The 24,677-nt window shown below is 38.9% G+C and overlaps 1 protein-coding gene across 1 annotated transcript in view; it reads left to right on the forward strand.

Moving 5' to 3' along the window:
• Positions 1 to 24,677, forward strand: part of BRWD1 (bromodomain and WD repeat domain containing 1) — a 43,438-nt gene that overhangs the window by 13,405 nt on the left and 5,356 nt on the right. Inside the window, exons 16-40 of the mRNA XM_021527472.3 lie at positions 36 to 164; positions 1,347 to 1,572; positions 1,867 to 2,052; positions 3,416 to 3,599; positions 4,925 to 5,015; positions 5,948 to 6,085; positions 7,492 to 7,577; positions 8,434 to 8,629; positions 9,616 to 9,732; positions 9,831 to 9,938; positions 10,275 to 10,399; positions 10,498 to 10,580; positions 10,923 to 11,034; positions 14,030 to 14,091; positions 14,869 to 15,024; positions 15,565 to 15,685; positions 16,992 to 17,117; positions 17,657 to 17,732; positions 18,213 to 18,257; positions 18,355 to 18,501; positions 19,196 to 19,348; positions 19,622 to 19,791; positions 21,189 to 21,424; positions 22,219 to 22,410; positions 22,853 to 23,830. Of these exons, the coding sequence (XP_021383147.2) occupies positions 36 to 164; positions 1,347 to 1,572; positions 1,867 to 2,052; positions 3,416 to 3,599; positions 4,925 to 5,015; positions 5,948 to 6,085; positions 7,492 to 7,577; positions 8,434 to 8,629; positions 9,616 to 9,732; positions 9,831 to 9,938; positions 10,275 to 10,399; positions 10,498 to 10,580; positions 10,923 to 11,034; positions 14,030 to 14,091; positions 14,869 to 15,024; positions 15,565 to 15,685; positions 16,992 to 17,117; positions 17,657 to 17,732; positions 18,213 to 18,257; positions 18,355 to 18,501; positions 19,196 to 19,348; positions 19,622 to 19,791; positions 21,189 to 21,424; positions 22,219 to 22,410; positions 22,853 to 23,830 (4,243 nt within the window). The remainder of the gene's footprint in view (positions 1 to 35; positions 165 to 1,346; positions 1,573 to 1,866; positions 2,053 to 3,415; positions 3,600 to 4,924; positions 5,016 to 5,947; positions 6,086 to 7,491; positions 7,578 to 8,433; positions 8,630 to 9,615; positions 9,733 to 9,830; positions 9,939 to 10,274; positions 10,400 to 10,497; positions 10,581 to 10,922; positions 11,035 to 14,029; positions 14,092 to 14,868; positions 15,025 to 15,564; positions 15,686 to 16,991; positions 17,118 to 17,656; positions 17,733 to 18,212; positions 18,258 to 18,354; positions 18,502 to 19,195; positions 19,349 to 19,621; positions 19,792 to 21,188; positions 21,425 to 22,218; positions 22,411 to 22,852; positions 23,831 to 24,677) is intronic.

The raw sequence follows: 24,677 nt of genomic DNA on the forward strand, positions 1-24,677 counted from the left end.
TGGTGAAGTCTTGAAATTTTTTTCCTTCAATCCAGATTGAAGGCCAGGGACACGGAGCTGTTTTTGACTGTAAATTTTCACCAGATGGGCAGCATTTTGCATGCACAGATTCCCATGGACATCTGCTGATATTTGGCTTTGGCTGTAGCAGACCTTATGAAAAGGTAAGTTCAGCTTTTTATCATATCTCTGTATGAAGTTTCTAACTGAAATTGCATTATTACATTAACTAATTTAAAAGTTCATATGTAAAAAATAATTTGTGTGGTTAGAAGATCTAAATATAATGGATTCCTTGATGTCTGTAAATTGTCTTGCTTATATGATCCTGGCACAGCAGGAAAAAACCAATGTCTTAACATTCCCATGGGAGTAGCTCCCAAGAATGTTCCTGGAATACATTTTCACCTTGGAGACAGCTAATTCACCTCAATTGTTCAACCTCAAAAATGCTTCTGTTTGTAATTTCTGCTGCTTTATCTTGCAGTTCTTTAGGCCTTTTCTCACTCAAGCCTAAATTCACTGTAGTTGATTAAATTAAGCAAAAATAAATTACTGATCCAACAATTTATCCTATCCTAAATTTTTGAATTTATCAGTCTGCTTCCTTTTTTTTTTTTTTTTTTTTTTTTGATAAACACATTTCTTTTTCACTTCCCCTCATTTTTTTTTTCAGGTTGCATTGCTAGTTCCATGTATGTCATTTTAAAGAATTACTTCTCCTTGCTCTACATTCTCAGCTGAAATTGAAACTTGTTTCCTTCATCTTTGCTATCACTGCTGGAAGCAAACATTCTGACTGTGGTCTAATAGTTATGTAACCATTTCCCTTCAGCCTCGTGGACTTTCAGTTGTAGAAAAAAAACCACTTTAAGTGGATATAGATTAAGAAAGAAATCATGATTAAGAAAACTTTACTTGAGCTGATGTTGAGCTTTAGCCAAAGATTTCCTTGCAAGGAAACTTTGGGGCCACTCACTCACAAGTTGGACTTGGTGACCCTTTTGGGTCCCTTCCAACTCTGAATATTCTGTGATTCTGATAATTGTAGGGGGAAAATGCAGAATGAGAGACAAATATTTTTGAGTGTAAACCAGTACTTTTGCATTAAGTTACTTCAGCTTTTTGTTTTCTGAAAGAACTCTGTTGCTGCAAAAGCACTGTTGGAAGTTGCAGTACTGCAAAACCCATCCAGGTTAACTGAAGTTACACATAAATCTTTCCGGTTGGGAACTTGCCCTTTCTTTTACCTTTAAGTAGATTTTAGGGACTTTAGTGCTTGTTCTTTGTTCTTCAGCATATTCTTTCTTCCAAATTGCTAACATAAAACTTAAATTTCCTTTTAGATTCCTGATCAGATGTTCTTCCACACTGACTATCGGCCGCTGATCCGAGACTCCAATAACTACGTGCTGGATGAGCAGACTCAGCAGGCCCCTCACCTCATGCCCCCTCCCTTCTTAGTGGATGTGGATGGAAACCCTCATCCAACAAAATATCAAAGATTGGTGCCAGGAAGAGAGAACTGTGCAGATGAACATTTGATTCCTCAGCTTGGATATGTGGCAACAAGTAAGAATATCATTAAAACTCGACATTTGGAAGTAGGTTACTCATTAGATTTTAAGGGGATCAGCAATTTGAAAATACCTTTTTTTCTCTTGATATTTTGTACTTATATTCAATAAAAATGCTGGAAGGTCCTACAGTGAATACAATTTAAGCAAGCAAAAAACAGTTTTTCAAATGGATGTTGCAGTTCTTTTCTGTCAGCAGAATCCATTTGATTGTACATTCCATAAATGTCTTACTTGGAAAAAATAATTGGAATAACTTCTTTCATTTGATCTGTTTGACACTTGCAAGGTGATGGAGAAGTTGTTGAGCAGGTGATTGGCCAGCAGACGGTTGATCAGGATGAGCCAGGCTTGGAGCCCAGCATTCTGGATGGGATGATCAGACAGCTACAGCTGGAACAGGATCAGAGAACTGGAGCTGATCAAGAATCTGCTCCAAGTGGCCCCCAAAATGGGGAGGGAACACCCAGGAGAGGTTAGGACTGCTGATAAATTCTTCAGTAATTGTTCTGTCTCTGTCTTTCATGTGCTGTGTGAAATACTGAAACAGGTTTTGATTTCAGTGTAATTCTGGGGACTGAGATTGCTTTAGCATTGTGATACTTGGTTACTTTTATTCATTAAAACACTGCTGCTCCTGTGATTAAATTACAAAGCCTTTCACTTTAAAAGGAGAAGGTCATTAATAATATGCAAAATATATACAATAGAATTTTTTGCAAATGTTTCCCAATATAAGTTATTTTTGCATTCCTTACTTTTTGGAAAGTAGATATTGTGCCATAATTCAAACTGGTTTCCCCTGTCCCTTCTTTACAGATTTAAACAAGACATTTTCCTAAGCTGTGTCTTTGTAGTTTTAATTATGTAGTTATATAATATAGATGAAAAAATATTTATTTTCTTATATAATTATATATTTAATTACATGCACTCAGCTATATGAAAAGTGCTTTTTAGAGCCTTAGTGGCCTCACAGCTGTCTGAAATAGTTCAGAATTGCCCTTCTGTCACATCACAATTCCTTCCACTGGGAAGTGTTTAGGAAACCACTGGAATGTGGCACACAGTGCTCTGGTCTGGTTGACAAGGTCACTGGTCAAATGCTTGGAGGTCTTTTGATCTTGGAGGTCTTTTTCAGCCTAAATGACTCTGTGATTCTGATTCTATGAAAACAGCAGCAGAAATAACCATTTTAAAAGTCCTTCGTATAATCTCTCTGTGTTTTCTGCAAGACACATAATCCTCCAAAACTGATGCCTTGTGAAGGCATCTAGAGCAGAGCTGGACAGAGCTAAAGGATAAAGCAGGGATTTATTCAAGGATCTCCTCATGGATCCACCTTGGGCAGCTCCAGAGCCCAGCCAGGGCTGTACCCAAATGACCCAAAATGGTCCCAAAATGCACGAGCGCTCCCGGGGCTCTCCCTGGGATCAGTTCTGCTCCATTGGCACCTTGGAGTTCATTGTCCCATTCCAGCTCCAGCCCATCAGTCCCACCCTGCTTGTTTTTCTCTCTCCAGCCCACACTGTTTGTGCTCCTGGGCTGAGGTTTGGATCATTTGTCCTTGGTGCCCAGCTGGAGCAGGAATTGTTTTGTCTCTGCTCTGTGCACAGAGCTCAGCATCCCCTCATATGAAGCTCAGAAGTACACATTAAAGCAGCACAGAATCTGAAAAATAGAAAATCTAAAACCTAAGGCATCACTGAAGGCTCCAAGTCACATTCTTAGAGATAAAAATCCAGCCTTTTTTTGTTTGTTTGTTTTATTTAATCTTTCAGCAAGAATCTTCCAGTTCCCTGCAGCACTGCAAGACCGTTTTGATTTGTGTGTTTCAGCTTTCAGAAGGCCGAGCTTGGACATCCAGTCCCCGCCCAACATCGGGCTGCGGCGCAGCGGGCAGGTGGAGGGCGTGCGGCAGATGCACCAGAACGCCCCGCGCAGCCAGATGGCCACCGAGAGGGACCTGCAGGCCTGGAGGCGCAGGGTGGTGGTGCCAGAGATCCCCCCCAGCTTGCTCAGGTCTGTCTGCAGCTGCAGGTGATGGCTGGGGAGGCTGCCTGGAGCAGAGGCTAGGCAGAGTGCAAGAGCCTGGCAGAGTCTATGTCCATCCACTGTGGATGACGGTCATGAGTTTTTTGGGCAGATAAATGTTTGGTCTGTGTGCGTATCAGAGGTTAATTGTCCAATTACAGCTTCTGGTAATGAAGTCATGCCCCCTGGTTTGCTTCTCCCCACAATTCACTCTTGTTTATACTTTTGTTCCACCCCCAACTGCTCTTGGGCAGTGCAAGAGCCTGGCAGAGGCTATGTCCACTGTGGACGATGATCACAAGTTTTTTTGGCAGATAAAAGTTTTTTTACATATCAGAGGTTAATTGTTCAATTACAACTTCAGGTAATGAAGCCGTATCCCCCTGGTTTGCTTCTTCCCCCAGTTCACTTTTATTATACTTTTCAGGGCCTGAGGCAGGTGGTGTGACCTTGGTTTCCAGGCGCAGAAAGATTGTTTAGTCTGACCAAAATGTGAAGAGGAATAACTAGCATTCTGTATAGAGTTCAGCACTAATGCAGTACACAATCTGAAAAATATAAAAGCTACAACTTAACAGCACTAGGGACACCGCAGCAGTTTGCTTTGTCTAAATTAAGGGCTGTTACACCAAATGTAGAATGAATGCTGTTGGAATAGTTCAGCGTTGTGGGCAGATGTGCTAAAAACTTGTTTGTAAGGTCCATTCAATGAGAAGAAAGGGGAGTTGTCCAGTTGAATGATTTTCCCCTATTTCAATATTTTAAGTCATTTCCAGGCTAGCTAGGTCCCCTAGATTCTTGCTTTCTCCAAAATACAAGATACAGATTGAATTCATTTCCATGGAGGCGCTGGGTGAGATTGTGCTCTCTGTGAGACTTCTGGAGGTGATGAGTTATAACCCCTTGAAATGCTAAACCAGTTGCTTTCAAAAGTACTACCAGTATTGATCTGTGAAAAGGAGAATTAGTAGCTAAACATCTGTGTTTAAAGCCACACCCATGGGTGCTACCATGTCTCTGAGGGTTTTGAGAAGCATTCCCAGTGTTGGGAGGTAGAGTGATTGCAAATGGAAAAATGTGAATTAAAAATGAGGTTGAAAACATAGATGGTATTTTGATGTTTAGAAGGAAGACTTTCTTAGCATCCATATTTTTTACTCTTACCTGGAAATGATAAGATGGTTTAGAATTAATTGAGCAACAAAAACATCTGAAATTAAAAATGGAATGGAATTGGGTGTGAGAGAGATCCCTTAAAGAGAACAGCATTGTCAAAACAGGTGTGGAATTAGATTTTCATGGCTTTCTTGTAGGAAGCAGGAAGAATATCGGATTGCAAAAGGGGAAGAAGAGAGAGATCTTTATGCAACAGAGAATAAAAAGTCACTTGAGTCACTGGAAAAGGTACGTGGTAGCTTCTGGAAAAGTGAGCATTCTGTGCCCAAAGACAAGTGGTGGTGTAAAAAATGAAAGCAGAGGTTTCTAGTATGATCTTCCAAGGACTCTGCTGATTCAGCTCCCAATTACTGCAGAACAAAGCTTGATTTATTTTTATGGATACCTGGAATTCTTTTTGCTTTCAGTCTTGCCTCCCTCTATGTGAGGTATTTGGGAGTAATTTTTCAAAGCAGGATGGCTTTCAGGCCATTCTGGTTTGACTGCAGTTACACAGCTATTGCAAGTCCTGCTATAGCACTGAGAGCATTCAAGGTCCTGTACTTGAGGAATCACAGGTTATGTTGCTGTTCCTTGTCAATTCACTTCAGACGAAAATGTTTTGTGTGTGGGTGAACTTCTTCAGACTTCTCTCAGGTGCTTTTCTCATCACCTGTTTGGTGGGAGAGATTAGCAAGAAGGAAACATTGGTTATTGTGCTGTTTTTACAAGCTTGTTGCCTGATTTGCTTTGTCTTATAGTACAAAATAATTTGACACAAGAATTTTACTGCATGATCCCCTTTAGTGAAGGGAGCTGGGGGTTGAAACAAGGTGGTCTTTAAGGTCCCTTCCAACCCAAAGCATTCTCTGATTCTGTGATGGAACACTTTAGGCAGTTAATGTCTTGATTCTGTAAATACATTTATCAGGTGATGTGAATAGAGCTGTCACAGCAGTTTATAAAGAACAATTTCTTAGAACCACTAATAAATCTTAAATTTGGAACAGTTTATACTTTGGGCTTACATGAAAATTATTTCTTGTGAAAGGGAGTTTTAACTTAATCGTGCTGTTTCAGTTTTTGCATTCAGCAGTGCTTTTTGCCACCCTTTCCCCCTCATAAAAATTTGTCAGATAAATATTTTTATTTAACTCCTCGTTTATCCCTTTATAAATTAGAGTGATTCTGAGTCTTCATTAATTCAATCAAAGCGTCGACTGCACAGACGGAAATATTCCAACTACAGAACACGGAATAACATTGAGCAGCTGGAGTCTTCTGAGGAGGAGAGGGACAATTGCTTTGTGATAGAACAGGTGAGTTCTCCTCTGAGTTTAGATTTTCAACTTGAAATTTCATGTAGATGTGCCTTTTCTGTTGAGCAAGCAAACAGAAAAACCCCACCCCTCCTTTTTCCAGGGAAAGTATTCCTGTAAGCATCATCATTGTTGGCACTTGTCAAACCCGTTGTGTTGCTTTAATAAGGACAGTATTTCCTGTCAGTTTAGAAATGGCTCAACTGGTTTTGCTGAGAATCTTCTAAAGCAAATCCACATCCCATGTCAAAAATATGATGGACAATTGGTTGGCTTCACGTGACATACGGAGTTTAGATGTGTTTTAATGTTTTTTTATGGAAATTTTGAAGGTTCTTGCTAATATGAGTCATCCACAGACTCTGTCCCTCTGGCCTGGGGTGACACAGGACTTTTTGTGTAGCAGGAGCTTTTTGTTTGTGTCTGATGTATTATCAGACTGTAAATAGGTGATAGGGCTGCCCTTGTCTTGCCTTGCCACAAGGAAATAGTTTTAAAGTGGGAAAAGGAGAAGTGGAAGGAGCAGAGAAACTCAGACTTGTTGGAGCAGTCACTTTGTTAAGAAAGAACAGTGAACAAAAGGGAACATGCTCAGGAGATTAGGAAATCTTGGAAGTTGAGGACTGGGATTCATTGGAAATGGACTCTCCTTACCTCTTAATAAATCATTTCAGTGTGGCTAAAAACAATAAATCACTTAAATTGAATGTAAAATTCAGTGGGTGTTGAACTTTGATGTTTCATTGTATCATCTACACAGTGATGAGCAGGTTTTAGTGAGAAGGCTCTCACCTTTGTTACTCTGAAAATGACAGTTGGACTAATTCAAGCATTTGAAGCTACAATTGAAATCTCATGGGATTTTCTCCTATTTTTAATGTTTTTGCTTGACAAAATACAGCTTCACACGTGAGCTGTGCATTGTACTGACTCAGTTATGAAAAAGACATTTAAAACATTTTAATCAGTGCAAATAGTTGATGAGCGACAATCAGGAAATTAGCAAAGTCATAATGTATTTTGGTGTATCTCTACTGTTTAGTGTTGCATTTAAATACATGCATGAGTACTCTAGTACTCAGTCAATCATTTGCTACTAAAAGGAGAAGGGCAAAAAAAACCCCTCAACTTGCATAACTAAGGAAAAAAAAATCACAGCAGTGAGAGAACATCCCCTTGTTGTGTTGAGAGAAAAGATGTGATTGTTTTTCTCAATCTGTTCCTTTTGTAATGTAAATTATTCCCAGTCAGATTTTATTATATACTTTACATGGTCTAATTGCTTTTATTTCCATTTTAACAACTTTTTACCAAACTTTTTAAAATGTGATAATATGAACAATATGTTTTTAAGTTTCAGATTCTTAAAACATGGGTTTGGCTTGAGTTTGTATTTTTAAATTTAGGAAGCTGAAGAAAGTGAGGGCTCTGGTTCGTCTGATGAAGAGGAAGAGTGGAGAAGTGACAAGAAAAGCAACAGCAATAGTTCTAGGTAAAGTGAAGAAAAACATCCCATAATGAGTTTTACTTGAATTTTGACAAATTAAGAGTTGTATGAAAGCTCTGTTGTGCTTCAGATGTGTTCATATGATAATAATAATGTAAATAATCATATAAGGTATAATCCATATACTCCACTGACACATTGTATTGTTATTTACTGTTCCACTTTACCAAAACATTTCTATATTTTAATTTAACTCCAAGTCTCTTTGTCAGATGGCAAAGAGATAAAAGTCTGTAATATTTCTATAGTATGTTTTGGTCTGGTTTTGGAGGGATGAAAGATTTAGTTTGGGAATTTTTTTTCCCAGTTTCGTTTGGGGAAGTTTTTTTTCTTTGCTCTTAAGAAAAAATTCCGATTTTTCAATCTGAATTTTTAAAAGTTTCTGGTTTTACATAAATAAGTTTTTAATCACTTCTTCGTGGCTATTTTAGATACTCTTTTAGAATTCTTTAGTACTAGAGATAAAAAATATTCAGAGAATGATGGTACTCAGAGATCCACTCAGAGTGAATGTGTAGCTGAGATTTGGACAAGTGTAACAAATTTAAGCAGCATTTGATTTGTGTATTCCTTAGGGAGGGCTCCTAATAAGTCCAGAATTCCATTGCACACATTTCTTGAATAAAATTACTGATTTTAGAATTCACCAGACTATTTGTTTAAAGAGATGTGCTTTGAAATCCTGGATTCTCACAGAAATTCATGTTAAGCTGTGAGTGAATAATGGTTACAACAAGAGGACAGAGCTGTTTTCAGCAGCACAGTGTGGTGTTTTTCTGGGGGAGTTGAGTGTTCTGAAGCAGTGAGAGCTGTGTTTGTGTTTCCTGGCCGGTGTGGGCAGTGACTCCTCGAGCAGATATTCCGACTGGATCGCCGACACCGGGATCAACCTGCAGCCGCCGCTGCGCACCTCGCGCAGGAAAGCGCTGCGCTACTGCAGCACCTCCGAGGACGAGGTGTCAGCTGAGAAATCCTCTCCTCCCAAGAGGAGAAGGAGGAAAAGGAGGAAAAAACCCAAACCAAAAAAGCAGGAGGAGGTACAATTTTCATTTTTTTTCTACACAATCTTCATTTCTCTCTTATGGCCTTCATTAGAAACTACTAAAATAACTGTTACTGCCATCAGGCAAGGATCTTTTTGTCAGCACACACAGGGAACATGGGATTGATTTGGGATCATTCCCAGTGTGAGGGATCTGCTGATTGGTAGGGAAGAATCTGCATTCCAAGTGAAGGGGCTTTCATTTTCCAAATGAAAAGGGTTCTCGAGGTTGATGGTTTTAAAGGGGAAATGTGTTCAATAAATATCAGTACAGAATATCAGTCCTTTCCCAAGGGATAGAACAAGGGGGAAGGCTTTAAACTGAAGGAGAGCAGGGTTAGATTAGATTAGGGAGGAATTCTTGACTCCGAGGGTGGTGAGGCATTGGGGCATGTTGTCCACAGAAACTGTGGCTGCCCTGTCCCTGGAAATGTCCAAAGGCAGCTTAGTCAGGGCTTGGAGGAGCCTGGATAGTGAAAGGTGTCCATTTTTTTTTGTGAGTTACAATAATTCCTCTGTTTTAAGCTACTGATTTTTTAAGTTAATTTAAATAATTACCTTAAGTTACAATAACTACTATTAGTTGTTTTCTCACATAAAGGAGCAAACAAATTCTCTTTTTTGAGCCTGGGATAATTTTGATTTGTTTGGTCCGTTTTTCTCGGTATCCTTTCATTTCCTTCTAAGTAGAATCAGTTGAATAATTTTTAATTGGGTACTGGGACTGTCACCTAAATTATAAAACCTTCTGCTAAGGCCTACATGATAATGATCTGCTCACTGAAATCCCCAGACAGGAAAGGAATGTTTAGTATTAGAATCACAAAAACAGTTAAACTCAAGCAAAGTCTTGGAGGAATTCTGCTGATACTGTTTGGAAATGCTGTGGATTAGTCCTTTATAAGATAAGGTGTTGTCTGCCAAACCAAAATGGAATGATCTGTTTAGAATTCATGTCCATTATGTCTGGTTTTTGTAAAGACTGATGCTGCAGCACAACCACTGAACGTGGAGCTGTCCTATGACTGGCACCCTCCAGTGTGGATCACAGACACGGCTCTCCGAAGGTCCCCGTTTGTCCCTCAGATGGGGGATGAGGTAGGAACAAGGATTAAAACCTTCCAATGCTTGTGATTATTGTAATTGCTAAATACAGGAAAACATTCACTGTTTGGGCTTGTTGGGGTGTTTTTTAGGTGATATATTTCCGACAAGGGCACGAGGCTTACATTGAAGCAGTGAGAAGAAATAACATTTATGAATTGAATCCACACAAGGAGCCTTGGAGAAAAGTGGTGCTTAGGGTAGGTCTGCACTGAAGGTTCTGTGGGTTTCTAACAGAGCCTATGACTGAAGAGTTTTATTATTCTGTTTGCAAAACATGGATTTGTGAGGTTACTAATGTTTCTCTATGGGGAAAGCATGTGCAGTTATCAGATTGTCTTCAGAATTTTCTGTAGGAAGCCAAATGACAGACCTGTGTTAAAATCCTAAGGCTGACAGACTGCCTTCCATTGAAATCTCAAATCTCATTTCAGTATTTTGCATGTGGGTATAGTTGGTTAATTCATGTTAAACCAACAGTTCTGTGCATGGTCCCTAAGACAAAACTTGCTGAAGCTGTTTGTTGTTACCTGTAGGATCAGGAATTGGTAAAAATTGTTGGAATTAGATACGAAGTTGGTCCTCCCACGTTGTGTTGCCTCAAACTTGCCTTTATAGATCACGCCACTGGGAAACATACAGACAAATCATTTTCCATCAGGTATGTGCAGTTTTAGTTTCCTGAAAAGTGTTTAAGAATATGTTTCTCTTCTTCCTAAAGCCCTGAGGCACATGTGAGTGATGATTTTTTTTATCCAGATACCATGACATGCCAGATGTTATCGACTTCCTTATCTTACGTCAGTTCTATGACGAAGCCCGGCAGAGGAACTGGCAGGCCTGTAAGTGTTTGCTGAGTGTTGGACTGAACAGTTTTGAAATCACAAATGTGTCCTTGGCTAATTGCTGCATGTGCTGTTTGTAGAGGGTTCTCTGGTAGGCAAGAGTCAGAAAATTGAACCTTAGAGGGACTGCAGTAGATGTAAATACAGTCACCAAAACACATATCCAGACTCTTCTGTTCCCTTTTTTATTTTAAAGCTTAATAACAGACTTACATGCCAGTGAGTCTAGAACTTGAATTATGGGGAGAAAGCAGAACAGTTACCAAAAGTTTTTCTGATTGCCTGTGGCAGCCACAGAGTGAAATCCTTCTCTCAGCAGAATGTCTGTGTTTGCTGCAGCTGACAGGTTCCGCTCCATTATTGACGATGCCTGGTGGTTTGGGACAGTGCTGGGTCAGGAACCTTATCAGCCTCAGTATCCAGACAGTCACTTCCAGTGTTACAGTGTCAAGTGAGTACACAAAGATTTGATTCCAATGCTATTAGAGTGCCCTTGCTCTCACACAACTGCCTCATTGCTATGAGAATGTATAAATTGTTCACTTAAATTATTTTACTTCTGGTATTGTCACTCTTTAATGGTTTTAAATTGTTGCTGTGGTGCAGTGTGGATATGTAATAACTTGTGGCAACTTGTTAAAGAGTAGTAATATGGTAAAAACAGTATTTAACCTCTTCACATTTCCTTTACTGTATAATACTGGGTCCCTTCCACAAAGCAAGCAATGCAGTTTTCTGTGAACATTAATTATTGGTCTGCACTGATAGTTGGTTTGGGGATGCTGAATCTCCTCTGATTGCTGACATCAAGGCTCTTATGCCTCAAGTCCTCACACTTTGTCTTTCACATTGTGCACCCTTTTTCATACCAACAAAGAGGCCTTCACACAAAGGAGGGGAATGGTAAACAAAGATATCTCTAGACTTCAGTGTTCAGACTCAGGATATTGACCTTATTATGCCCTGACCAAACTGTCTGGAATAGAATCACAGCACGGTTTGGGTTGGAAGGGACCTTAAAGATTGTCTTGTTCCACCCCCTTGCCATGAGCAGGGACACCTTCTGCTATCCCAGGTTACTCAGAGCCCCAGACAGCCTGGCCTTGGACACTTCAGGGATGAGGTAGCCACAACTTCTTTGGGCAACTTGTGTCAGGGCCTCACCACCCTCAGAGTCAAGAATTCCTTATTAGTATCTAATCTAACGCCTCCTACAGCTTAAGGCCATTCCCCCTTGTCCTTCATTCCATGCCCTGTGAAGGTCCCTCTCCAGCCTTCTTGTCACCTCCATTAAGCATTGAAGGGATAATTCTGGGAGTTTGCTTGGTTTGGTTTCCCCCAGCAAGGGAGGACTGTAAGGAGAATAAACAGTGAATGTTGAATATTCCTATTTCCATCAAGCCCAGAGATAGTTCCCATGTCTTGTACAGTGCATTTAATAGTCACAGTTTCACTGTTGGAGGACTTAATTGCTTTTTCACTCAATGGCTTTTTAACCTGTTGTTTACCACAAAGAAGGGAAATTTAATGGCTAATAGACAATCCAGTGACACTGCCAAGGCTGTGTTACATGTTTTGGTTCCTTGTCTCATGTACTTGTCTTCTCTTCTTGATTTTCCTTGGAGGGAAGGTGAAAGTAACTCCCAGACTGAAATTTTTGCCTGTTAACTTCCCTTCCATATTCCATCCATTCCATGTGTTTGGTTGTGTGCCACAGATGTCCCTTAGGAGCAAGTTCAGATGGGCTTTGGATTTTTCTTGGCCAGTTCCAAGTCAGGTTTCCAATTATGAACAAAAGCCTGGAGCCAATTTCCTGGGCTCCTTTCTCCTGTGAGACCTAAAGGCTATTTCAATATTTTAATGCATCAGCCTTTAACAGAAAAGTCTAGAGCTGCTTTGAAGGAAGGAATGCTGTGTTCCTTAAGATCCTTTTCCAGAAGGACTTTATTCTTCCTGGCCTCACAAACAGCTTTTCTAGAGCTGGATCCTAAGATAGGTGTGTGAAAATATCTGGAGTGCTTGGCAGCTCTGTTTAGATCTTGTGACTTGGATGGGTTGGTTGCTCTTTTTGTCACATTTACTTCAGTTTATCACTGTTCTATTTTATGGAAAATAAATTAAGATAATTTTCAATTATTTTGTAATTTTATTGGCAATACAATAATAGGTGTTTGTGTAGAAGCAGCTTTATTCCTGATAAAGTCTTACATGCAAAATTATGAATTAATATATCCATTTGTGAATATAATTTGTGAAGTATTGTACAATAACTGGGGAGGAGAGCTGAACAGATCAACTTTTAGGACTCTTAATTCATAAAAATCAAACAGACTGAGTGATCCAAGTTTTCCAAGGCATTGGGAAATCCAAAACAGTGGAGAGCTGCTCTTGCCAGAGCAGGGGTTCAGTTATAAAATACTCTGAGCATGATCACTGCAGTTTCCAGTTGGTTTGAAATAAATACACAGGAGGCATTAGACCAAATATCTGAATTTATTAAGGCATCAGAAGTAGACCTAGGAATTTGGAGAACTCTGGCAGGAAACTGCTGGCAAAGCTCTGGGGGGAAATGGGTGAACGGCAGTTTGATCTATTTGTTTCTGGTATGTGCTTGTAGGAAAAAATAAAAATGGGAGCATAAGGATTAACCCAGCTGTAGAAAAGATCCAGCACTCCATCTGTTCAGGGTGCTCCTGCCTGTCTGCATCAGTGAGGTGTGAAGCTGATCCAGTCAGACATTTCTTACCATGGAAATAGCAAAATTCGTTGGTATTTTATGTATTTTTAAAAACATGTAAAGATCTACCCAAATGTGTGGGATTTGGAGAGATCTCAGAATGATGTTCACACCTCATATTCAGTATCAGAGTGAATATCCAGATCTATCAAGAGCACTTGCTATTGCTTTGTCTTGGACCTTAATTAACTTCAGTTTCTTCATTTTATATTTATTCTTTTCTTTGTCTTAATGCCCTCTGCCTCATAAATTGAAGTGCTAATGCATGAAACGTCTCACTTCCTGTTCTTCCTTATCCATGGACTTGCACAACTCCTGTTGTGATCAGCAAAAAAAAATCTCCTGTGTTTTTTCTCAGATCTTCCCCTTGATCTTATCTCACTTTTCCATATGTTCAGCTTATTTTTCTTCATCTTCTTGATACAGGCTTTGTAGAATTGATTTATGTATTGGGTAAGTTGCATGCAGCCAAAATCAGGAGCACAATTTTAATCTGAAATTGATCAGGAAGAATGTTTCCTTTTTGCTGACTGTAGACCAAAGCCTTTGTTTCTGTACATGTTTGTACAGTGTATTTTGTCAATACCTACAAATAGCTGTCATTTAAATGTGCTTATAGCTGAAATTTAAATATGCTTGGAGGGAACACTTCTTAGTCAAGGTGACTTTAAATTATTAATTTTATTTTTTTTTTTACTTGGTGAATCAGATGGGACAATGGTGAAATTGAAAAGCTGAGCCCGTGGGACATGGAACCAGTCCCTGATAATGGTAGGTAGAAACCCTATAATAAAACAGCTTAATGTGCTTCTCCCTTTGTCCAGTTCCTTTGTGTCATGCAGGAAATGTGTGGACCTGAGGTGATTCCTGTCTTAAAGACAGTCTTTGTCTTTATCTGATTCAGATTTAGTAAAGTAATTTGAATATACCCTTTTTTTTTTCCTTTTTCATCTTCCAGAGCAATTTTGAAAAGAAAATACTTTAAATGTGTAGCTCTGGCTTATGGAATAAAACCTGCTACTTCCAAATGGCAGGTTTCAAAAAACAGCTCAGGTTTCAAACTATGAATTTGTTGTAGTATACTATAATACAAGGGGGTGTAAGCAGAATATAAATAAAATATTTCTGATCAGCAAACATTTGCTGCACATAATTTAAACCAAACAATTTATAAAGTTTGCTGAACAAATCCAGATTATCTGTAAATAAAAGAGCGGAATTTGTGGTTTGTCTTAATATTTCACTTTTCCAGTACTTGTCAGTACCAGCTGGGAGGGGGGAGGAACATTTGGAAGAAACTGAGGAAGTAGTTACTGAATAAGCTGTCAAAAGGGTAATAAACTTAACTCAAAACTGCAGAAAAACAGAATTTTAAACGTTTTGCTGTTAGTATCCATTTTGTATAATTTTTTTCTTCACAGCCTTAGCATTAAACTCTACTGCAAGGCAAGAATTCTTTTGTCAGTCGCAAGCATACAATTATTTAATAACTGTGAGTGCTCAACAATTTATCTTGTTCTCACTCCTTTTGCAATTTGCTCTTTTTAGTTGATCAGCCTGAAGAATTAGGAGCAAGTGTGTCTGTGACTCTGGAAGAGGTGGAGAAGCTCCTGTACAAACCCCAGGAGGGGGAGTGGGGGATGAAGTCCCGTGATGAGGCCTGTGAACGGATCATCCGTGGGATTGATCAGCTCATGACTCTTGGTGAGTGTGAGCTGAGCTTCAGCTGCTTTTCTCCTGGTGGTACATTTAGAAACACCCTGGAATATCCATGGCATCCTTTTAAAATTCCATGTGATAAATTCCTTCAATGAGCAAATGTTTTTCTGTGCAGTTCTTCGTATTGAGATCTCAATGTATACACCATAGGTTTTATAATACCCGATTCAGTTGTTATGGACCTGCAGGCTTTGAAATAGTTCCTGCCAACTCAAACCATTCTGGCATTCTATCCCAGGCTGCTCCACACTCCTAGCCTTGGGCACTGCCAGGCACCCAGGGGCACCCACAGCTGCTCTGGGCACCCTGTGCCAGGGCCTGCCCACCCTGCCAGGGAACAATTCCTAATTCCCAATCTCCCATCTAGCCCAGCCCTCTGGCAGTTTGAAGCCATTCCCTGTGTCCTGTCCCTCCAGCCCTTGGAAATTGTCTCTCTCTGCCTTTCCTATCACCTCCTTCAGGCACTGGAAGGTCAAAATGAGGTGAAACTATTAAATTTTGCTATTATTGCTGTTTTTTAACCAGACATCTCAGCAGCTTTTGCTGGCCCAGTGGACCTGTGCACGTACCCCAAGTACTGCACGGTGATCGCCTACCCCACGGACCTCAACACCATCCGCACCCGCCTGGCCAACAGGTTCTACAGGTCAGTGCTGCAGGGGAGCTCACCTGGGGACTCTTCAGAGCTAAAATAATCCCTGACATCCTTTCCTTGAGAAATCCACTACTGGAAATCACCAAGTATTAGAAAACTCGCCAAAGTTACCTCAGTGCTGATGACAATTCAGATTTTGAAGTGCTGTCCTTGAGTTACTTTGACCTTCAAGAAAGTTAAGCTCTTGCTATTTTCAGAAATGAGCTTAAACACAAGAGTTGAAATGGTAAACATTAACAGCAGCATTTTAAATGATAAAAACTTATAGAAGAGATAGAAGGAAAAGTGTAATGATGACAGAGCTCTAGTTTGATGGATGTGCTGGTCAGCCATAGCTTGAAAATAAATTCAGGTGTATTCTTCATCTGAAGCTGTATTCAGTGTGTCTGTAAATTCAATGAAGACACATTAACAGTGATTTTCCTCCTGTACAAGATGGAAAAAATGTTTTGGGAAAGCTTGGAAATTCTGTAGGTGAAGAACTGCAGACTTGGAGTATCTGCTTCACGGGTATAAGGTATTGGGAAAATGAGTTGTAAAAATGAAATTACAGGTTTGTGGCAGCTCAATTCTATCAAGTTAGAATTTCAATTTGTAGCAGTTGCTCAAATCTGTCATTTTACAGGGGGCACAGTTTTCAGTGGACAGTTGACCTCAAAGCAAGGTCTTTAAGGGAAAACAGAAAGGGATATCATAGCTGGCATTCTTCAAAAATGTAATTGAACAAAGCTCTTGTCACTCCTTTTTAACTACTTGTGCTTTGTATTTATTAATTAAAAGTTCTTCAGATATGACTCCAATTGTGTTGCATTTTTCAGGGCTTTGTAACAAGCAGCTTCTGATATTTCCAGAAGAAATGTGATAATTTAGAGTAGTGATTAAATTATACTCTTTCCCCTCCTTTTGAATAAGTCAGATGCAAGCTTTTTAAAAATCCTTTTGTTTTTAAAGATTGCAGGAAATCCACAGTCCTTGGAATTATTTCAGTGATATTTTATGATATATGGATAACAAATGCTAGTGCTTACTTGGCCAGCTGAATTAACTGAGTTTATATCACAAACTGTCTAAGGATGAACTGGCAATAATGAGTTGGGAAATGAGTGGTGAAAGATGTGCAATGCTGGTTTTGCTTCCTTGGGTTTTAAATGTGAAGGAAAAGTTTGAGACTGCCCTAAGGGGGGCATAAAACAGAGCACATTTAAATCTAATATGGAGAGAATATTACAGAGATACAATTTTTGCTGGTTTTAAGATTTTCTTTAGTATTTAAGATGCAATATTTTCTAATTTGAAGGAGAATTTCAGCATTGGTTTGGGAAGTCAGATACATTGAAAGCAATGCCAGAACCTTCAATGAGCCTGGGAGTGCTATTGCCAGAGCTGCAAAAAAAATCACCACCCAGCTCCTAAAGTTCATCAAGTAAGTGGCATTTTAATCTAAATAAGGCTTGAATCCTGGTGCTTTGGGACAGTGGAATGTAAAAACAGCTCAGTATTCCTTTGTGGTGAGCCCTGCTTTGACTCTTTCAGTTCACTCTGGAAGGCCAGGTGTCTTAATTCTGAGTGTTACCTTAAATACTGAAATGTTTAGCTTAGAAGCTTTTTACCTTTTTCCCTGGTGTCACAGTCCCAGAATGTCACTTGAGATTGAGTATGTTAAGTAGCTCAGCCTGTAAAATGTGCCTTCTTTGCTGTCCTGCGTAGAAGTTCCTCTTGCAGCTTGTCTGACTTAATTGAAAGGTTAAAATAAACTGAGAGGTTTATTTTGAAATGAGTGTGGGCAGCATTCCTGCAGCTGAGCAGGCCTCTTTCAAATCCCTTATCCTGATTTTTGTATTCCATTTAATACTCAGTTACTGTCTTCCCTTTTATATGGAGCACTTGGTTGTGGCTGAGTTTAATTTAGGAAACAACAGCTCTGTTTTTGCTATTCCAGTAACAGATTTAATTGCATTGCAGTGACCAGGACTGTACAAATATTTTTGAATTATGTAGTACAACAGATGATGAACAAGATTGTCATGATGCTGATCTGGTAAGTTGGGTTTTTTTGTGGAAAATTCCAGTAATTTATGGTGAGAAGAAAATGCCAGCAGCCACCAAGTATTGTTGGTAAAATTGCTGAGTTATTTACATAGCTAATACAAACATGGACTATACTAAGAATTTTTATTAATGTTTTATGTCATTTATTGTCAGTGAATTGCATTACTGGTAATATTTAGTCACTGAAGTTCAAAGCTGTGAGTAACTTCTAATTGCAATTTCTGATTGTGGTTTTTCCTTTTCTCAAACCACTGAAGATTCCAGACTCCAGCTCTTGTCCTTATCTAGGATATTGATTTCCAAGTCTCCCAGATGCTGTGCTGTTTTTTATGCTCATCCTTTGTTTTACTGAAAGAATTAAGAAGAAAATTTAATTTTACCACAGTCTCAAATCTAATGACACTTTTAGCCTCCATCACCTATTTTTTTCCTACATCACTTTTAAGATAATTCATTTTATTTTGTGCAGGATGATGAAAAATGTGTTCCTAGAACATCATACAGAAGAAGAAAAGTGAGTTGGCCAATCTTTACCTTATAACCCAAATCAGGTTGAATTTTTTCTTGCTGTATTCCAGAATGCTTTTCCTAACTTTTTTTTTTCCCTCAAGGGACGAGGCTTAAAAAAAGGGAAAAACCTGAAAAGTGGCTATGATGAAAACTGTTGGAAGAAGCAGTGCATGGAACTGGTGAATTTAATTTTCCAGTGTGAGGATTCTGAACCTTTCAGGCAGCCAGTTGATTTGGATCAATATCCTGTAAGTTGTACTTGATAACCTTGATAATTACTTGATAATTTAATTGATTGTTTTTTTCTTGCTGCCTTGTACTGTGTAAGGGAATTATTGTAAAAAAAATCTGTATTTTCTTAATTAAAACGAGTTTCTTGAAAGTCTAAAATGTGTTTACTGAGCCTGAGCTATGAATTTGATTTTTCCCCTCTCTTTTAGTTGTTCATGGTAATCTTACTACCATCTTAGTCTCTTTTTTCTCTAAAAACCCAATGAACTTAATCTAAAGGAAAAATTCTTCTTTACAGCAAATAACAACTTCTGGTGACTCCACATTTTGAGTTTGAGTCTCAGTCCAGGGTTTAAAAACACCTTGAGGTTCTCTAAAAAACCAAGAACAGGAGAGAAAGAAATATGGAGACGTTTTGATGGGGTTTGATTTGGGGTTTTTTTTGTTGTGTTATGGGGCTTTTTTTGGCTGCTTTTTTATACCAGATTTGTTGTTTCTCACAGTAAAATTCGTAGGATAATCAAAAAGATTTAAAATCAAACTGTCACAGCAAAAGTGTTGCTTTCTGCTGTGGTGCTTCTCTTTCCACTGCTGCTGAAGATAATTTGTGTTATATTAGCTACTCCTAAATGGGAGAAATAAAATGGAAAATGTTGGGTTTTTTTCCTTTATACTTTTCACATAAATCTTTTTTTCATATGTTTTTTATAGGATTACAGACATATTATAGACACTCCAATGGATTTTGGTACAGTGAAGGAAACTCTGGAAGCTGGGAATTATGACACTCCAATGGAGCTGTGCAAAGATATCAGACTGATATTCAGTAATGCAAAATCTTATACTCCAAATAAAAAATCAAAGGTAGCTGTTATTTTCTGGGGGTTTGTGAACATCTTAATGAAATAAATCTTATTTTGCAGTTTGTTTATCAGTACTTTTGCTAAAGCTGCTGGGTTGGGTAGCTAGTGGGGAGAAATAAGCCAAAAATACTTAAAATGTTAATTTCCTGTTTATTTGGTGTTACACAGGACTGCCTGTGCTTTTCCTATTGCTTTTCTGTGCAGTTTTTGATATTACAAATACTAGTTTTGGAACAAAGGCTCTGTTTTTAATAGAAACCACTCCCTTACCTAGATTTACAGTATGACCTTGAGATTATCAGCACTGTTTGAAGAGAAAATCCGAAGAATTGTTTCAGATTTCAAAAATGGGCAGAAACAGAATGAAAAGCTACGGAGAAACCAGAGGTACACAAGAAGATTTAATAATCAAAGCTCAGTGCAGCAGCCCACCAAAATGCTCAGGTAATCAAATTATAAAAGGTATAAAGATCTGTCTCACCTGACTGTTACTCATATTCTCTCTCACGTTTAGTCTGTGAAGAGGGAAACAACTGGGATTTTAAATGATTTGTAACCCCAGTGAGATTTTTAGTCATTTTCACGCAGTAGCAAAAATATGTTGAAAAAATAGGGGCTTTTTTTTATAGTATAAAACTGAGAAATACAAGGAGACAAAAGAGTAGAAAAGGTTGGGTTTTTCTTTAATATTTGAATCAGAAAAATCAATATTTAACTAAAACAATGAGGAATGAAACAAAGATTTACTTGCTGGATATGTTACAAACATGAAAATTGACATAAATTATGTATTTTGTTACATTCAGAATACAGTCAGTCCTGTGGAATTTCTAGAAATTGTCACTTGCTGTAGCATCCAGTTGGGAGCCAGATTTGCCTTTTCTTTTTTGAGGGCAGGGAGGCTTTTAATACAATTGCTGTTTGACATGATTAACTCCTGTTCTTAATTAGTATAATGGGACAAAATGTGGTAAATCGCTGAAACTGAGCTTTTCCCTTCTGCTGCTGTCCAGTCTTCATTCTCTGGCAGGGAAAGGGTAGGAGTAAGAATTTTAATTAAAAAAAAATAATTTAAGGGGATTACTTTTATACTTTAAAATAACCACCCACTAGGATAGGCAGAAATTGTCTTTTGAATCTCATTTGTGCTCATATCTGGAGAATTGTGTGTGACTGTTCAGTGGGGCACAGCAGAAGTGAGGTTTGGGATAGCAGAAATTACACACCTTGTGCACCTGGATGAATGTCTGAAAACCTGCACTGTAAGGAAAAAACTGACAAAACAGTTTTGTAGGTGAAAATAAAGGACTGAGCAAGATGGCATGTAGCACTCAGGCGTGTGAAAGTAAGGAAGGATCAAATTAGTGATGTTTTCTTTATTTTAAACTGTGAACTGTAAGGTTCACACCTTCTGTGTGTGTTGGGAACTCAGTTTATTGTGGAATAATGTTTGCCAGGATAGCATTTAATTGGAGGCTCATGTGCATCTAACCAGAGGCTGGGAATCCAACAGAAATTGAGGCTGCAGTGAAAATACGAGAACATGAATTGTCTGGAAGACATCCATCATTAAATTCTGTTTCTCAGGGCTGAGAAAGATTCTCTCCTCTTGTATGACTGCCCTAGGACTGCAGGCTGTTATTTAATGAAAGTAAATATTTTTAATGTTTAGTAAATGTTTATGTTTATCCTTGCCAGAGTTAAAATTGTCTCACACCACATTAGCTCATAAAACCCTCCCAGAAATACAAAATCATATTAAATGTTGTTAAAATACATCATTGCCTTCTCTCTCTTAGTTTTACAACCTCTGTTGCTTTTACTACTTTGACTCTCACTAGAAATCTGAAGCAGAAACCACTAAAGTCTCAGGCCAAACTTGAATCTGAGCAGGAAGATGCTTTTCCTCAGCCTACCTCAAGCAGAGCCGCCTGTGTCACAAGCCATAAACCCAGCACTGGCTCCTACAACCAGAGTTCCTCGGGAGAATCCTCAGATTCTGCCTGCCTGGCATCCTTTGAGAGGAATGGGAAGGCCAGATCCACACCACTGACCAATTGTTCTGCTTTATCATCAGGTCAGAATTTAGAATTGCTGCAGTTTGCATTCTGAGTTGTTAAACGAGCTTTGTGTTTTTAACACTTTTTTTTTTTTTTTTTTTTTTTTTTTTTTACACATAATGTTTAGGGTTTTTGTGTGATACACAGGTTCGTGTTTTACTGGATTTTGGACACATTATTTATAGTGAATGTTATAAAAAGATTTGTGTACTGTATGTAATTTTTGGCTTTGAAATACAGTAAGTTTGCTTTCATAAATGTGAAGAAATCTGTCAACAGGAAAGCATAGAGTATTTGATAATTGATACTATATAAAATACAGGTTGTATGCCCATATATATATGTTATATAAAACTTCTTATCTGCAATTAGCAAATGACAGAAGTTCCTTAAGACTTTAGACTTTAGAGCTTTCCTGTCTTTTCCTCTACACCTCACCTTAACAAAAATTCAGTTTATTTCAAGGAATAAGAATGCAAGTTCTGGTAAAATCTGTTTGAAAATATTCTGTGTTTTGGGGGTTTTTTTGAACATGCTTTTCACTTAAATTTGGTGTTTGAAAAGAGCTGTTTTATTTTAATTGAAACTTAAATACAAGTTAAAGAAGCTTCCTGTCACTGAACACTGTATGAATATGGATTTTGTTGAGGTATCAGTTTGATTCCTGTAAGACATTCAGGCATGAGAATTCATTTTATTTTAAGATAATGTGAGAAAATTCTGAAGATTCCAGGGTCAGCAAAATGTAACTCTTAACTGGAAGCTGTTTAGAATTGTCAGTTGCCAATTGCTTTTTTTTTTTTTTTAACAGAGAGTGAAATAGAAGGTTCTGGGGTTTCTTCATCTACTTCCTCTTCATCTTCATCCTCCTCAAGCAGCTCAGAAGACAGCAAAGGCTGTTCTGGGGCTCCTGTGTCCTCCTCTCCCCTGCACAACGGGGTGTGCAGGAGGAAAAGCAGTCGTAGGCTGACTCGGAACCGAGCTGCTCAGAGGAAACAGACAGGTGGGGTGCCACGAGTCTCTTGTGAGCAGCAAGAAAAGTCCAAATTTTTATATTTATAAAAAATAACTGTGTGGAGTTAGTATTTTTTTAAATGGTTGTATGTGTAAGATACTAATATTTTTATTGGTGCTAATTTTGAAGCCCTCAAATACTACATTCAACTTTTTAAAAGTTTTTTTCACGACTAGGGGAAGAGGGCAGCAGCCAAGAGCCTGGTGAGAGGGAATGACTTGCAACATATCTGAAGAAAAACAGCAGTAGTCCATATAAAGAAGTTCTAATTGTCACAAAACCAGAATGAATCTGAACTTTATGACAGCAAAAGCACCTGACTCTCACTAGGAATCTATTTTGTGCATGTCTGTGGGTTGAACCTGTTCCAGTTTGGACTTCACAGCTGCTATTTAACTTTTAAGATGCTAATCCCTGCTTTCCTTTACAGGAACTCTTCTTCAGGAGAACGGCAATACAAGGAAAACGGTCAGGAAGAAGTTATATGGAAGCGACTCTGAAAATACTTCAGCAGTGACATCCGAGTCCCTCAGCAACAGCAAGGGCAGGCACAGGAAAACCCCACGCAGGAGTGCTGCTGTGGCTGCCAACAAGCTGAGGCTGATGAGCGACGTGGAGGAAGAGGTGTCGAGCTCGGAGAGCATCGGGATCTGCAGGAACAGGAAGCTGCCGCACCGCAACGCCTCGGCCGCCGCCAGGAGAATGCTGCTGGAGGGGTCCGAGGATGAGGCTGGCCTGAAGTCTGAGAGTGACAAGGAAATAGAAGAGCAGCTCACCAAGAGGAAAACTCTTTCTCAAACTGGCTGCTCTGCTCCACGAAGGAAGTTTGTCAGCGAATCTGAGAATGGAAGCTCGGATTCTGAGCCCGACACGCAGAGCAAGCAGAAGAGCTGGCAGAGCAACGGGCACAAACAGTTCCGGGGCCCTGCCTGCTCTGTGTCTCCCAAAGGGAAAAGTCCCACCTTAGACTTATCAGAAGAGGACTCCAAAAGCCATAATTCTGAGGATGGGAGCAGCCAAAAGGTTTCTGACCAGTCAACACCTGCACATCACAAGCCTGCAGTGAGCAACTCTGAGGATGAGGCGGACTCTGGGTCAGACAGGTGGAATGGCAGGAAAGCCTCTGGGCTGCAGCTGTCTCCTCCTTTAAAAAAAGCAAAAGTCTTGAGTGATTTAGAGGACACAGCAGAATCTGAAGCAGAAGCCACAGAGGAGAAGAAGAATTTTGTATGGGAGAGCTTGGTGCCCACTAGGATTGTGAGGAGTCCCAAATCTGGAGCTGCCTCCAGCTTCCATCGCTCTTCTGATTCGGACTCGGAGAGCGATTCCAATAACAGCAATTACTGTGAAACTTCTGCAAAAGCAAAGATGAGGAAGAGGAAAGGAAAAACAAAAATAGTTAGAAAAGGTAACATTTTTTAAGTTAATTTCTCTATTTCTCAATACTGAGTAGATGACAGAGGAAATCTCCAAGAGACATCTCCAGTCTCTCTCTTTGTCCAGCTCCTTGTTTGGGGATTTATGTAACCCAAACCCAAACCTCAGTTCTTTTACCTTGCCTTAATTTCCTCATGAGATTTTCTGTGCTACAGCAGATTTACAACTGTTACTTTCAGTTTGAAGTAACTTTATGATAGTTTCCCAAAATTATTTGATGGAAAGGTCTTTAAATTATTCTCGCATCCATGGTGTTCACCAGAACCTGAAACTTGATTTCACTTTGAGATTTTATTTTGTCAATGATGTGTAGAGTCCTTAACACAGACAGGCACTTGTCAGAACTAAAATTTATATTCCACTTGTTTCAGAAAGTGAATCTCTCTCATTTTTAGGTTTTATTCTGTAATTTTATCATCACTCAGATCTTCGTGTAGTGGCTGATCATGATTTAGAGAGTTGGTTTGGTTTGGTTTTTTTTTTTTAAGCTTATGAGAATGATGCTGATGTTTATTAAACCAGGTCATGTACATTGTGCCTTCATAAAATCAGGGAATTGGTCCTGATTTGGAATTTGAAAGACTATTCAGAGGTTGGTGTTTGGTGCAATCCGTCCAATCCTGTCAATATACTTTAAGAATCTTAAGAAAATTACTGTTTTTTAATTAATTGCTGTGTCTGTTAAGATGACTCTGTCTTGACAGTTTTCCACAAGGAATATTTATTTGTTTTGTCCCAAGATCTTCTATTTAATACATATATAGGGGCATACTTGTAGAGTTCCTATTTTTTCAAATAAATATGTATTTTTATATATA

Source organism: Lonchura striata, chromosome 2, assembly GCF_046129695.1.
Source record: "Lonchura striata isolate bLonStr1 chromosome 2, bLonStr1.mat, whole genome shotgun sequence".
Lineage (NCBI taxonomy): Eukaryota > Metazoa > Chordata > Aves > Passeriformes > Estrildidae > Lonchura > Lonchura striata.